At 39.7% G+C, this 16,424-nt stretch overlaps 1 protein-coding gene across 2 annotated transcripts in view; it reads right to left on the minus strand.

Annotated features, from left to right (window-relative positions):
• Positions 1-16,424, minus strand: part of ITPR2 (inositol 1,4,5-trisphosphate receptor type 2) — a 417,609-nt gene that overhangs the window by 300,932 nt on the left and 100,253 nt on the right. For both annotated transcript variants that reach the window (XM_074357919.1, XM_074357920.1), the window contains 2 exons: positions 15,230-15,274; positions 2,513-2,664 (listed from right to left, as the gene is read on the minus strand). In XM_074357919.1, the coding sequence (XP_074214020.1) occupies positions 2,513-2,664; positions 15,230-15,274 (197 nt within the window). The remainder of the gene's footprint in view (positions 1-2,512; positions 2,665-15,229; positions 15,275-16,424) is intronic.

A 16,424-nucleotide genomic window follows, 5' to 3' on the forward strand; every position in this document is an offset into this window, starting at 1 on the left:
GTGGAATCACACAGGAGGTGTCACCTGCACTCTGTATCCTTCCCACTGTATTTTAAGCATCTGGAAAGCGGGGCCACAGCTTATTCAGCTCTGAGGTCACTCTCCCAATTCTTACCCTGCTCTTGTTCAATAATTGCTTATTGACTCAACCTAGATTACTAGGTTCCAAGCTAAAGGATCTAGACTTGAGCATAATAACTTGCAATTTCCAAGAATTGTGGAAATGCATAACCCTTTAGGACCTACACCACATAAATCTGCTTGTTCAAATCTTGATACAATCTGAATGTCTAAAATATGAAGCCATTGTAGCCTCGTAGTTGAAAGCCCAGACTCTTGAGTTCACACACTCCAAGATCAAATTCCATAGCATGAGCTTGACACGGGCCAATTAACCTAATTGGTTAATGAGGCGAGGGGTTCCCAGACTCGGCTGTACATTAGAATCACCTGGAAAGCTCTGACAATCCTATTGGCCAGGCTGTACTACACACCACTGAAATCGGAACATCTGGGAGAAGAGGGGGTGTCCGTATGTTTTTAAAGACCCCCTGATGTTCCAATGTGCAGCCAAGGCTGGGGACCACTGCTCTAAGCCCTTGATACTTAAAGTCCAGTCTGCAAACCAGGAGCATCAACATCCCCAGAGGGCCAATTAGAAATGCAGCACTCAGACCCCACCGCAGACCAAACGGATGGGAATCTGCATTGTCCTCAGATCCCGAGGTGATTCAGTGCACATTAAACTTTGAGGAGCACTGACTATACAGAGTAAAGTTTGAGGGGTATTTGACCCTTCACTGGACTCAGTTGGGTAATAATTTTAAAAAGTAAAGCCTGCATGCCACTCAAGACCAATTTCACTGGTCTTGGCGAAGGCAGAGCGTAGAGAGGGCGCAATGCTGCCCGGCTGATTCCAACTTAGTGCCAGCTGGAAAAGCACCGCTCTGAGTCTTTAGCTCCTGCTTGGTAAGAGTTACCGCAAGAATTAAGTAAGATATTTACAAAGCAGTTGACATAGTGCTTGGCACATAGCAAGGGCTCCAGAGTTATAATCACAATTATTATTGTTAATTAGTGTTAGCTTTAAAACAATCAATGACAAATGAATCTATGTTGACACAAAATTCTGATCCATACAGAGAATGGCTTCAGCAGTCTGCACAGTAATGCATGTCCCCTTCCACATAAAGCAAGGCTCAGGGGCTTGTCTTGCGTCTACACACTTTATAGTGAAGTCTTTCTATCATTTCCTTATGGAAACTTTCTTGCATAGAGTTCAAGAAGGACTCTATTTTCCTGAGTTGAAATCTAAAATGAATAGTCACAGTAAGGATGTGTTAAGATGCAATCCTCAGAAGAAAATGTCAGACACCTGCATTGGGTACAACCTTCAGAGGGCATCTCTTTTCACAGGCTTCTATTGGCAGAACAAAAGAATGAGAGGAAGAGTGAGAGACGGCTCATGTGAGGCCAAGATTCAGTAACATTTCTCATGAATGAGAACAGCCATGAGAACAGCGCGGGAAGCCCAGTGCTTCTCGGCAGTGTTAGCACAACAACTTGTCACCTTCCCCGAAAGTCACCCACACAAGAATGTCTGCATTTGGAGCAGGTACCTTCAGCCTAAGCACTGCCATCTGGCCAAGGCCAAGGCCAATAATACTGGTTCAAGGACATTTGGAGCCATCCCACTAAACCTAACAGTATGCACAAAACTCCTCAGCGTATCCACAGACTGCACCGTAGTGCTACTGTTGGAAGGTAGACAGCCAAAGGCAAAAAAATCTTAATCAAAATAATCAAATCCAGGCAAAAGAATGTGAACGACTCTCTTACATTAAGTTCCGGCGACCTCATTAGCAGCCCCCCGCCCCCTCCCTCGCTCAGGTCCAGCTGGTCTCTTCGCTGGCCCACCTAGTAAATGTCTAAGATTTTCCCATTTCCTGCTCCTGCTGCCTGAAACACTTCTCCCAGATGGAGAGGACTCGATCCTTCATCTCATTCAGATCTTTCCTCAAATGTCCTAAATCAGAGAGGCCTCATACCTAATAATAGAACTCTCCATACTCTTCAGTTTTTCTTCAAAGCATTTTTATTATCTGACCTTATATTTCTGTGTGTTTGTTTATTGCCTCTCTCTCCCATGTGAATTTAAGTCCATAACCAGTTTGTTCACGATTGTCTTCCCACTGCCAAGGGCAATGCCTGGAATGTAATTGATGTTCAATAAGGATCTGTTAACTGAATGACTAAATGAATGAACAAATGGACGAGTGAACGAATGAATGAATCTGGAATTTGACATAATAAAAATAAATGCCGTAAGTATTGATGGAAATGCTTCTAGATTATTTTTCATTTTAGTAACCATGGGCCATATGAGTAATAAGAAAAAATGATTCTTACAAAATTCTCAAACTACATCAATTACTCACAAAAGAAGCATGATTTTTCACACTCTTGTTCTTCACTTACGCTTGCTCTCTTGACATCACAAAAATTTCATTACCTTGGAACCAGGCAGTCTGCTCTCTGAAGAGTTGTGGCATCCAGTTCAAAAAGGGATGCGATGTCATTTCCATGTGGGACTGAGACCAAAGTGTACATGATCTTCTCCCCTGCCTGGCGTTTCTTCTTTGAAGTTGGAAGATCTCCATCTCTCTGTTAAGAAGGTACAAGGTTTTTACCTTTTATTGGATTTCTTACTAAACTCTCCAATTAGTTGGGAGATAAGGTTTAAATTTGCATTTACTTCTTCATTGGATTATACCAACGTCTAGTTCACGCCATCCAGAAAGAGCAAGTCAGGCTTGACAGCCTCTGAAGTAATGATTCTCCACAGGGACATGCTCCCAGGGGGCGGCCTGAACTGGGCAAGTTATCCAAGCACCAGTGTCACAGTGGGTATGGTCCTGTCTCCAGCATTAAACCTATTTTCACAGTAGTAATTTTGACCATTCCACACTTAAACCCAGAGAAGAAACAGTGTGTTGAAGCATCTAGATTTCGTAAATTAAAGAGTAGGCACGGCAGTGGGTCAGAGTTCCTGCCTAACTCCCAAAACACCACTGGGATGTTAACCTGGAGTGAAGAGGAATGAACAGCAGCATTTCCATCGGCTTGTTGCATGAGACCTGAGAACGTACCACAAAGGCACATAAAGTGAAACAAAATGGGATGGACAAATAGAAGCCCTCATGAAGATGTGAAACTGAGTCAACGTTTCCAGTACACCTCTACCATTTGAAGCAGGAAACAACACAAAACAGATGATTATGTATTTTCACTTGAACTTCCCCAAGTTCCAATGTCCCATGGAAGAATTTTGGTGTATAGGAAAACCAAAATGTGACACAGTAAATGTAATGTAAGCTTTGTAATAAGGTGCATAACCATAGTGACTTATACGTATTTATTAAACCAAATTAAATTTGAAAATGAGAGAGAAAGATTATGCTTGCACCATCACAGGAAGCTGGAAGGAAACAGAGGAGGACAGGGAGGCTTAAAGGCAACTGAAAGCAGTCCATTTGCAAAGACCAGCATCTCTTTAAAGGCTGCTATGACAATGAAATAGTACACCTGATCATCCAAAACATTCACGTGAAGCCCCAGCCCAAGACTGTGAAATCATTTTCCTTAGATCAGAAAACCCTTGCAGTTTCCTTCTGGTATCCTCTGTAAATGATGCACAAATTGGTAGCCCCACTGACATGTGGACGGGCAGAGGAACCACAAGGGTTCCTAGGCAGAAGCAGGATTGTTATCTGCTAGACACCACACAGCCAGGCAGCACCTGCTAGCTCCTGTCATCTTTGATTTATGCATCTTCTGCAGAGACCAAAGTTCAGAGTTCAATGAAGACAGGGGTCTGGCAAACTCTCCCCAGGTGGTTTGACCCCCATAACAGGTATTTCTAATCAGCAAGTATGAAATAGGTTTATCTGTCAGAAAAAGGTATACTTCACTTTCTAGACATTATAAGGGAGCATAGGGATATAGGAAAGAAGGAAATGCAAAAACAGTTAGCAAACTACACTTCTGAAATCACACCAAGCTTCTCGTGATGCCCAAACTAGTCCTTGGTTGTTCTCGCTAATCTTACAACAAAAATTTGAGAGAGAGGAAGATGAGCATTTTTCCTTTAAGCAAAGAAATGAATGCAGTTACCTACAGAAGATAAAGGATGAGGGAAGAAGCGACGGAAAGGGGATGGAGAGAGAGGACCAGAGGAGAAAGAGGGGGAGGGAAGGGAAGAGGAAGGGAAGGGAGAGGGGAAGGAGGGGGAGGGTGGGGAGGAGGGAGTGAAAACCAGAAAAGGAAGGGGAAAGAGGAAGCAGAGGAGCAGTGGGCAGCATCGTGAATGCTCCACCCCAAAATCAACTAGCCACGCCTCCATATGCAAATGAACCATAGCCAGAGGCCTGGCCTACAGTCCTTAAGCACTGAGTGAGCCACTCCTCAAAGCGCAGGCGTGAAGTCTCCTAGCTAAGAGCCTTCTTTAAGTCTTCTGAAAAAATTCACGGGTCAGGAGACCCATTTCACAGGGATCTGCACTGAGGCCATGGAAGTCTGTGAACTGAAGACAAAAATCTTTGAAGGGCAAAAACTTCCTCACATCCTGACAGGAGAAAATTTAAATGTCTTTTTTTTTTTTAACTTTTCCCATTTTTTTTTTTTTAATTGAAGTATAGTCAGTCACAATGTGTCAATTTCTGGTGTACAGCACAATGTCCCAGTCATATATATACATACATATATTCGTTTTCATATTCTTTTTCATTAAAGGTTATTACAAGATATTGAATACAGTTCCCTGTGCTATACAGAAGAAATTTGTTTTTTTTAAATCTATTTCTGTATATGGTGGTTAACATTTGCAAATTTCAAACTCCCAAATTTGTCCCTTCCCATTCCCTTTCCCTCAGTAACCGTAAGATTATTTACTATGTCTGCCAGTCTGTTTCTGTTTTGTAATGAGTTCATTAGTGTCTCCCTTTTCTTTTTCTTTTATTTTCTTTTAGATTCCACATATGAGTGATATCATATGGTATTTTTCTTTCTCCTTCTGGCTTACTTCACTTAGAATGACAATCTCCAGGTCTATCCATGTTGCTGCAAATGGCATTATTTTAGTCTTTTTTATGGCTGAGTGGTATTCCATTGTATAAATACACCACAACTTCTTTGTCCAGTCATCTGTTGATGGGCATTTACGTTGTTTCCATGTGTTGGCTATTTATTGTATATAGCACTGCTATGAACATTGGGGTGTATGTATCTTTTTGAATTAGAGTTCCCCCTGGATATATGCCCAGGAGTGGGATTGCTGGATCATATGGTAAGTCTATTTTTAGTTTTTTGAGGAATCTCCATACTGTTTTCCAAAGTGGCTGCATCAAACTACACTCCCACCAGCAGATTAGTGAACAGAATCCAACAGCACATAAAGATCATACACCAAAATCAAGCTGGATTCATCCCAGGGACACAAGGATGGTTCAACACACACAAACCAATCAATATGATACACCACATCAACAAAAGAAAGGACAAAAGTCACATGATCATCTCGATAAATGTCTTTAAATAGCCAATAAGAGTAGTCTGGCCAGACAAGTGAGTTGAGAGAGGAGGCTGCCTACATAACACAGAAGCTTACGATCATGGACTCTCAAGCTTAGGAAGGTCTTTAAAGATCATCTGTGAGCTAAAAAGACTTCTTCCCAAATAAATCTCTGGAAGCAGCCAGTCAAGTGAAATTCTATTACTTGGAATTTATTCCTTTGGATCTTGAAAACATTGGTCTTTAATTATTCCCTACTGAAATTTGGACAGCCTTTGTAGAGTATTTATTTCTTGTATTTCAACTCTCACAGTGGTTTGGGAGAAAGGGTCCAAACAAAGAGAAATAGTTGGAATGAGAAGGTAGAAACAGGGGAAAGAGAAGAAAAGGGGAATGACTGTGCACACTAGAAGAAAGTAGGAGTGTGCAAGAGAAATACGACACCAAAGACAACTTCCATGAAAGTAAGAATTGACAGACTAGTTTTCATGAAAACCAATTTCTCTTGCTCCATGAAAGATACTGTCAAAAGAATAAGAAGATAAGTCACAGAGTAGGAGAAAATATTTGCAAAAGACATATTTGATAAAGAACTGGTATCCAAAATATACAAAGAACTCTTAAAATTCAACAATAAGAAAACCCAATTTAAAGATGGGCAAAAGACTTGAATAAATACCTTATCAGAGATGACATACAGGTGCTAAATACATATATGAAAAGATGCTCAACACCATATATCATTAGGGAATAGCAGTTCTCTCCTGAGATACCACTCATAACAGTGAGATACCACACACACCTATCAGAATAGCCAAAGGCCAAAACGTTAACAACACCAAATGCTAGTGAGGATGTGGAGCAACATGAACTCTCATTCATCTTTGAATCTCACCACCTCATTGCTGGTGGGAATGCAAAATAGTACAGCCATTTTGGAAGACAGTTCAGTGGTTTTACACAAAACAAAACATTCTCTGTATCATATGATTTGGCAATCACGCTCCTTGGTATTTACCTAAATGAGTTGAAAAGCTGTGTCCACAAAAAAAAAAAAAAAAAAAAAAAAAAACCTGAATAGCAACCTTACTCATAACTACCAAAACTTGGAAGCAACCAAGGAATCTTTCAATAGGTGAGTGGATAAACTGTGGGACCACCACACAGTGGAATATTATTCAGCACTAAAGAGAAATGATTAAGCCATGAAAAGACATAAAGGAAACTTAAATGCATATCACAAAGTGAAAGAAGCCAATCTGAAAAGACTACCTACTGTGTGATTCCAACTGTATGACAGTATGATATTTTGGAAAAACCAAGCTATGGACACAGTAAAAAGATCAGTGGCTTCTAGGGGTTTGGGGAAGGGAGGGATGAATAGGAAAAACATAGGATTTTTAAGGCAGAAAGTACACTATTCTGTATAATACTACACTGGTGGATACATGTCATTCTATTTTGTCAAATTGGTATAATGTACAACACCAAGAGGGAACCCTAATGTGAACTATGGACTTTTGGGTGATGACAATGTGTCCAGGCAGGTTTACCACTGTAACATATGTACCACTCTGGTGTAGGATGTTGAGGGGAGGCTGTACTTGTGTGTAGGCAGGGGTATGTGGGAATCCTCTGCACCTTCCACTAAATTTTGCTATGGATCTAAAACTGCTCTAAAAACTAGTGTCTCTTCTAAAAAAAACCACACAGTCCAAGAGGAAATATTTGTAAATTATATATCTAATAAAAGACTTGTACAAAGAATAAATAAAGAACACTTACAACTCAAGAATAAAAAGACAAATAGCCCGATTAAAAACTGAGCAAAGAATGACTAGACATATCTCCATAAAAGATATACAAATGGCCAATAACCACATGCAAAGATGCTCAGTATCATTACTAATTAGAAAAATGCACTAGGATGGCTATAATCAAAGACACAGGCAATAACAAATGTTAGTGAAGATGTGGACAAATTATAACACTCATATATTGTTGAGGGGACAGAAAATGGTATAGCCACTTACGAAGAGTTTGGCAGTTCCTCAAAATGTTAAATATATGACCAGCAATTCTAATTCTCAGTATCTACCCAAGAGAAATCAAAGTATATGACCACACAAAACTTTGCACATTGATGCTCACACCAGCTTTATTTATAATAGCCAAAAAGTAGAAACAATGTAAATATCCATCAACTGATGGATAAGCAAACTGTGGTATATGTACGTGATGGAATATTATTTGGCCATAAAAAGGAATGAAGTATAAATATGTACTACAATATGCAGGCACCTTGAAAACATGCTAAGTGAAAGAAGCCAGACACTAATGGCAATATATTGTACGATTCCACATGTGAAATGTCCAGTATAGGCAAATCCATAGAGACAGGAGATTTGGGTTGCCAGGGGCTGAGGGAGAGAGGGAATAGGGAGTGGCTGCTAATGGATATTGGCTTTCTTTGCAGGGTAGAGTGATAAAATGTTCTGAAATTAGATCGTGGTTATGGTTTCACAACTCTGTGAATATACTGAACACCACTGCTTTGTGCATTCTAAACAGGAGAATTTTTATGTGAATTATATCTCAATAAAGCTATTAAAGGGAGAGGGGAAGGGAGGGGAAGAGGGAGGAAAGGAGGAACTAACTCAAAAGTGTGTTGTTTTGTTGGTCTCTGCCATACAGCTCAACATGAAAATCCAAGTGTTATGCTAAGAAATGGATGGCAAAGGAGCAGTTTTCCCTGGAGGCTCTGAAATGTAACAGTGACACAGGAACCACACTTCTGTCTGACTGCAAATAACTGCATCAAGGTCTCAAGAAGATCTCCACAATCCTCTTATACAGGACCCAGTAGAATACCACGTGCAACTAGGAGCTCCTTCTCAATGGGAAAAATGGTGGTGACATCTGATAACAATGATAATCATCACTATGATGAAGAAAGAAGGCAGAGAAGAGGGAAGAGGGACATTTAAGAAGACAAAGTCCTAATTCTAAAAGGAAGGAAAGAAGTTCCTTTTAATTCTATCAGAACATGGAAACTTGGGGAGAAATAGACCAGGAGAATTACGAACATGAAGAAATACTATAAAAGGGTTCTTTTCTGGGTTTGGCCATGCCACTGTAGCCAAGAGAAAGAACCACCAACATAACGAGTCTTACTACTACATGTGAGGGAAGATTGCCTCAGAATGCAAGAACACAGAAATAACAGATGAGATCAGTCAGTTGTAGACATAACTCAAAGGATTTTTGTGAATATGCAGGCAAAGGGATTTAAGCATAAGTGGTTTAAGTGGAGTATTAACAGAGGCACAGTTAAATTACGATTTTAACTAAGGAAAATAAAATCTAACTGATTATATTGAACCATAATTGAAGAAAGGCTTTATTAATAGAAAATGAGCATGTAATCTAAATAAATAAAGAGTCAAGGAACAGGAATTTGAAGTTTCACTCACCATAGGCTGGCATCGATGCAACAAATTACTATTCCATACCCCTGAAAAGAATGTGTGTCATCTAATTTCTTGAGTCCCTCCACACCAATCTTCTAATCATAGTTGAGCTTTCAAAAAGGTTTTAAAAATGCACTAACTGACCAAAGGATTTAAATCTACTTAGCTATTGGAAGTTGGCACTATGGTTTATACATCAGTCATTTGTGAATTCATTTAGTGGGAGTCAGTCCTTCTACACGCACTCCCCTCTGGAAAAGTTTATAAAGTGAATTTTCTGGACATAAAAAGAGAGCAGATCCAGATTCCCAGAAACTGCCCTCCTATGCCATCCCCCGTGGGAATATCTCTCTGTGGGATCCTGGCAAGAGTAGTCAGGGACCTCTCTATTTTGACACTTTCACAGTGAATAATAAAAATCTTCTCCATTAGAAAAGCCACGCTTATTAGGGCTAATTAAAACAGGTCACTCTAAATTACACACTCTGTTTAAGACCTGCGGTTTAATTTTAATTACATAGTGTAAGTGGAATGTACGACTATACCACCAAATAATTTGCTTAGGTCCTTGGGTAAAAAAAGCTTTAACGAATAGATACGTTCCATTTATAAACAGCATAACAATTATTTATGTGTGAATAAGAGCTTCTAATATGTTCAGAAGCTTTTTTAAACAGTGCTACAGCCTTAAGCATTCTGCTTTTAAACTCTTGTACTCCGTTAATTTGCTTAACAAAGCGTCGCAAGCAGTTTGACAGTAAACTTCAAGCCAGCCCCCTGGAATTTTTAAATAATGAAATGTGGATAATGAGTTGCAAGTATACAATTTTTAAATGAATGGATCAAGCTTCAATAGACAGAAAAACCAGTATTATATTTCTATCGTATGAAGGCAGTTCTGTTCAAAATTACGTGCTTGTGGCTTTTGTTTATAAACATATACCCTTTTTAAGTAAGAAAAAAACACTCGTTCCCTACGCAGAATTACAGAAGCACACTGCCCTCCCTCCTGCATCTTGAAAATACATTAAGGTACAACAGAGCTTAAACAGGTGTTAAATTTAACATCAGCTCGCCCTCCAAAACATTCTCAATTTAGGAAGTGCAGGGCCTCAGAATGTTAACCTAGTCTGTTGGGCTTTTATAAAACCAGCATTTTCATTTGGAGGAGAAGGCACACAGCCTCTCACATTATGCAAGTCGAAAATCCCGTATGAAAAGCCAGCGAGGTTACTGAAGGCTTGCAGGTTTCTCCTGCATCCCAGGGCCTGCCTGTGGCGCACACCAGGGAGCCTCCTGCAACACCTTCTCTGTTGACTCATTTGTGAGTCACCGCATTTTGAGCAGAGACATCACATTGCAATTCTGCTGTGAGGAGCCAGAGACATTAGGTAAGAAACAACGTATGCGTTTTCAGGGCTGATTCAGACCTGTGTGCAGCCACGGGCAGCATAACGACGTGCAGGCATGTGCGATTCCATCCAGACCCTCTGGGGCTCTCACTGCAGACTTTATGTAACAGACACAACCTTGCCATTTAAAGCTGCAAACGTTTCTCTGGCCAAGGTTTCTGAACAAGCGAGTACTCTCCAACTAATTCCTAATGTGACCCTTTTTTTTTCTTTCTTTTCCTTATCATCTTACAACTGATGAATACATAATAAAAACTCAAGGAAACCTGGGGGTCTTCTTTCAGAATCTGGTTCCTCCCCTCAAAGAAAATTGCTATGAAATCAAATTTTCAAGTCTATTTCAGCCAAGTTTCATGGTTCCTAGAACATTTTCTGTTTAGTCTATGTGTATGCACAAAGACTGATGGTTCTCAAAGGGAAAGTTTAGCCCCCAGGGGGCATTTGACAATTTCCAGAAACATTTTTAGTTGCCACAACTGGGGGTGGAGGGAGAGGGGTAAACAGGGAGACATCTAGTGAGTAGCACCCACGAGCTGCCATACACCCTCCAGTGCACAGAACAGCCCCCCACAGCAAAGAATTATCAATATATCAATATTGCTGAGGTTGAGAATTCTCAGCCTAAACAAAAGACATTCTCTCGAAAAGTCAGATCACATTCCACATAAATAAGGTAATGTTAAAATAGGTGGTGTTATTCCAGAAAAAAAAAAAATCCCCTTCAAAGAGCCATTTGAAAAGATGCAGGCTTTCAAGGAGAAAAAAACTAATGACTGTCAGGTTCCCAGCTGGGCTTGACACAGTTCCAATATTTACAGGGTCCCTGTGGATGCTGTACATTTATAAGATTGGAAATAATAGGCTTCTTTGTAGAATAAATACAGCAATTTGGGTCTTAATGGGAGCTCTGACACACGCTGCCTCATTTCAGCGGCACCATCCATTAACCTTTGAAACTTCAAAAATGGAAGGCAACATTTGATAAAGGTTCCTAAATTACAGGAAAAAAATATTAACTGGGTTTTAAATAGACAACATAGGGGAAATTAAGAAAGAAAATAATTAGCATGGTCACAGTGAACTCAGTGTTACTGGAACCCAGATCTGAGGTGAGATAGCATAGTTTTGGGAAACTGATTGCATTTTTCACAGGCTAAACTCTAAATTCTCCTTTGTTTTCTTTTTTAGACAGAAACATCACTATTGCTGCGTGGCAAATGGTCTATAAAATAAGAAGCCATACTGGTAGCTTTCTTGTTCCATATTCTCAGGTTTACTTACTTTCAAGCTAGAGGTTTTAGAGAGGAAAAAATGAAATCAAATGTCTCCAGTTGGATGGGTCTCTGAAATGACAGATGAGATCCAGTCGTAAAAGTCTACAGCAGAAGCAGACCCACCTGTGTTGTATGCAATTAAAGTCTTGCTAGTAACAACTGTTTAAACAAAAGAGTGTTCTTTCTCACCTTTAGAGATGGATAAAGAAACTAAATTTAAGAATAAAAACGGAAAAAAAATCTAGCAAGTCTAACTAAAAGCTTGATTAACACAGAGTGAACTTCACCACGGATTTATTACTTAGTTATATGCTCTGTGTTGCTTCATAAACCTTCATACACTATATTCTCCCACTCAGCTCTGCCCAGAATCTCCAAATGGTACGTAGCTAAAAAGGATGAGCACAGAGATTTAATTCAATTGCACAATCTGAAGCTTTGATATGATGCCCTTTTAACAGAAACAGCTTACATTTTTAGCCTACTAACATCTTTTATTCAAAGAGTTTTCCGTTTGATCGCATTTTTTCCTCATGGCATGCAGGTGGGCAAACATCCCCATCCTATCAAAACTGAGTCTCAGGAAAGCTATCTGACTTGTCCCAGGCCACACAAGTTCATGGTGGTGCTAGGATAGAGCTCTCCTGTCTCCACACCATGCTCGAGAAGTCACATAAAATATCACAAAAAATAAACCTTGACAATGAGAAAAGCAGTCCCTGACATCCAGCAGCTGGCCTGGTGTATCAGCCAGGCCTTGGTGTTGCTAGGAGCTGGCCTGACACTCAAGCTGGGCCATGATGTTCTTCTGCTGAGTGTGGACACTTTCACAAAACAGCGGCACCAGACAAGGCCGCTTCATGACCGCAATAGATCAAGACAAAACAATCCCACTCCATAATCACGTCTGCACACCAACAGAATATGAACATTGTCCAAGCCACAAAAATGACTATGCCCCGCCTCTCCTCCAGCAAATACGAGTGACTTCGGATTCTTCAGCAATTACAGCTTCTGCCTGGATCCACCAGCCCTACCCGTAGGTGAAATGTACTGAGATACCTCGTCTTCCTGGCAGCACTCCTACCCACAGCAAAGCCCCACTTCTTTACATCCTCCCCCAAATCAAGTGCACAAGCCCAAATCCTAAAATAGGTTCTTTCTATCACTTTCCTACTAAGAGGCCCCACGGTTCCCCATGGTGTACATGCAGTGAGTAATAAACCCACTTGTTTAAGTTCCAGGATGTTCCTGGTGTTCTCTGGCTGGAAACCACTGGGACCACCGACAAGCTTATAGAAAGAACCAAAAAAGCCATGATTCATGCTTAGCTTTTTAAACATGGCTACTGACAGCATTCCCCTAAGTCAGAGGGACAAATTCAAAATCCTGGGATGGTCATTTGAAAACCAAAGGAAGAAAAGCCCACACAGGGGGATAAAATTGAGTGACAAATAAAAGATACAACTGATCTAACAAATCTATATTTAAAGACATTTTGACACAAATTCAAGGTTTCACTGGGTCAATGACCTGATACTTTAGCTTATCTCTATTGCAAACATGACAATCATATGGAGAGAGGAGTCAAACAGGATTGACTCAGGTCCAGAAATTCTTGTTTGATTCACCTCCCCCACATCAATATCTTCATAAAACATAAATCTGTGTACCAATGTGAAAACAGCAGTCATTTTAATTAAGCATTCCAACTCTTTCTATCAAAGAGTAGAATTCTGGATGATGCAGTAGTCATGCCTACCCATTCCAAAAGGGAGGGCTAAGTTCCTAACAAAATTGTATTATAGACTATGTCTATTTGTATCAAAGTATCTGGCTAAATATGATCCAGCAATCCCATTCCTGAGCATTTATCTGGAGAAAACTCCAGTTTGAAAAGATACGTGCACCTCAGTGTTCATAGCAGCATTATTTACAATAGCCAAGACATGGAAGCAAATGTCCAATGACAGATGACTAGCTAAAGAAGATGTGGGAGATATACATATGAATACTACTATATATATGTGTGTGTGTGTGTGTGTGTGTGTGTGTGTGTGTGTGTGCGCGCGCGCGCGTGTGTATATGTATATATATATATATATATATATATATATATATATATATATATATATATAGAATACTACTCAGCTATAAAAAAGAATGAAATAATGCCTTTTGCAGCAACATGGATGGATCTAGAGATGATCATACTAAATGAAATAAATCAGGCAGAGAAAGACAAATATCATACGATACCCCTTATATGTGGAATCTTAAAAAAAATTTAGATAAATGAACTTCATTACAAAACAGAAACAGACTCATAGACACAGAAAACAAACATGATTACCAAAGGCCGGGGAGGGATAAATTAGGAGTTTGGGATTAGCAGATACAAAGTACTATATACAGAATAGACAGACAACAAGGTCCTAAGGTAGAGCACAGGGAACTATTTTCAATAACTTGCAATAATCTATAATGAAAAGGGATATATATATGTATAACTGAATCGCTATGCTGTACACTGGAAACACAACACTGTATATCAACTATACTTCAATTCTAAAAAAGCAATAAAGTAAGTGGTTACATTGTGGTGATGGCAAATACACATCTATTCAAGAAATAAAAAATAAAAACAAAACAGAACAGAATCTTGCTAAATAGCTTTTAAAGAAATCCAGCCCATCATCCAGGTTTTATCTGCATCACATCAAACTTTCCCGAATTTCCGACATTTTTTGTAAGTTTCAGGTGTCCAGCATTATAGCTGGACAGCTGAACACACTGCAAAGTGGTCACCACCACAGGTCTAGTTGCCATCCATCACCATACAATTAATTGCCTTCACCCTATGCACCTGTCCCCCAACCCTGTCCCCCTCGGGCAATTCCCTTCCCCTCTGAATTTTTCATTGAACTAAGTCATGTTGACATGATTAAGTCATTTTCTTTACAAATGATGATGAGATGAGCAAGCTAAATAATGATAAGTATTTTTAACGAAAACTGGCTTTAAACAAGGACTGAGATTTTTTTGAATAGCACACTTTAGAATATAAGAAATATCAGTTATCTAGTTGCTTAATGTTTCAATGTCTCAATGTCTCCATAAATAGAACCCAAATTATTTTGAGTCAGAAAGGATTACTGTCCTAGTTTAATATGATGCCACAACTCGATTCCCCCTTCCTAATTTCTGTGCACTTCTGAAAACTAAATGTAGACTCAACATATCTCGTAGGTCCAGCTGCCGCCAGTGCTCTGTCACAAATGGCCCCCAAGCTGCTAGAAATCTCCCTGAACACCCACTAATGGTCATTTCCTTATAGTCCAAGCCATACCATCTTCTACTTTTTGTCTTTCATCCACAGCCTCTACTCAGAGAATCTCTCTCAGAGTCCCTAGTCTTCGAGTTTTCTACTAACTTTTCCATTTGTTCATATAAAATATAAATAATATGCTTGTTATTTGATGGGGGAAAAACAATTCTACTCACCACGTTTTTTCCTTCATTTTGGGCATCTCGATAATCAGGGTTAAGCTAAAAAACAAACAAAAAAACTAGTTATGAATTGCTGTTAAAAGCACATTAATAAGACCAGTGATCTTTAATTTTGGTTCACTATTGTACCTTTAACTAAGCTTAACATAAAAAGAGGCTAAGAAAGAAACGATCAGTAAACAGTTACCTCCAGACCCTAGTTGCAGGAGAAAAGAGCTAAAATGCCAAGTTTATGGCCTTTGTTTATCTCAAACAGTGGACATCCTTGAGCCAGTGAGAGTTGACAATCTCACCTCCTCTGGGGAGGCATTCAAGACAGTTCATCCTTTTGCCCACCACAAAATCTGCCGCTGACCGATAACACAGACATCAGTTTTTAAAAACAGACCAAAAGAAAGTTTTAACAATGATTCAAGATCATGCTCCAAGTGCTACACACACAAGAAAAGAAAAATCAAGCAAAAGAAGAGCTATGTATCCGAACAGAGACACATATCAGATATGTCAGTGCATAAGGACCATTGAAACTAACAAACAAGAACATGTCTCTGGGTTGGGAGTTTAGGGGTCATTCCGATGAGAAGGATGAGTTCTGGATATGCTGTGTACTGGCCCACACCTTCCAGCGGCTTAGATTCCCATAACTCCTGACTCCCACCTGACTACACAGTTTCAAAAAGACTTCCTCATTGTACAGAAATAACTAGATGATCTGTCAAACAACAGGTTTATAAGGTGTCTTCTCAAAATAGCAAGTTGTCCGACTGAATTTAATCCTACCAATGCGAATCAGCTGGTGCATACAGTATGCACCTCCAGGCCATTAAAGTCACCACATGAGATGTAAAGCCGGTGTCTTTCTCAGAATGACACTTATCACTAAATAATAATGAAAAGTGCTGGAAAAAAATCAAAAGCAAAACAAAGCAAAAAACTGTCAATCTCATTGAACACTAAGGCTGAAAACAACCTAAACTCCAAATCTTCAATGAATTGACAATAATTATAAAGCCGATATTGCAGGGGAAGAGTGGATAACTCCCCAGTTGTCATCTCATGGCAAATCTCAATCTCACTTGAAGCCAGTGGCCAAGGGAACACAGTTAAGAAGATGCTTCCTGCAGTTCCACTATTCACCCACTGACCTGGAGAGTCCGATTATTCACCAACCAAAAACCTATACAGAAGG

This window comes from Camelus bactrianus, chromosome 34 (assembly GCF_048773025.1).
Source record: "Camelus bactrianus isolate YW-2024 breed Bactrian camel chromosome 34, ASM4877302v1, whole genome shotgun sequence".
Taxonomy (NCBI): domain Eukaryota; kingdom Metazoa; phylum Chordata; class Mammalia; order Artiodactyla; family Camelidae; genus Camelus; species Camelus bactrianus.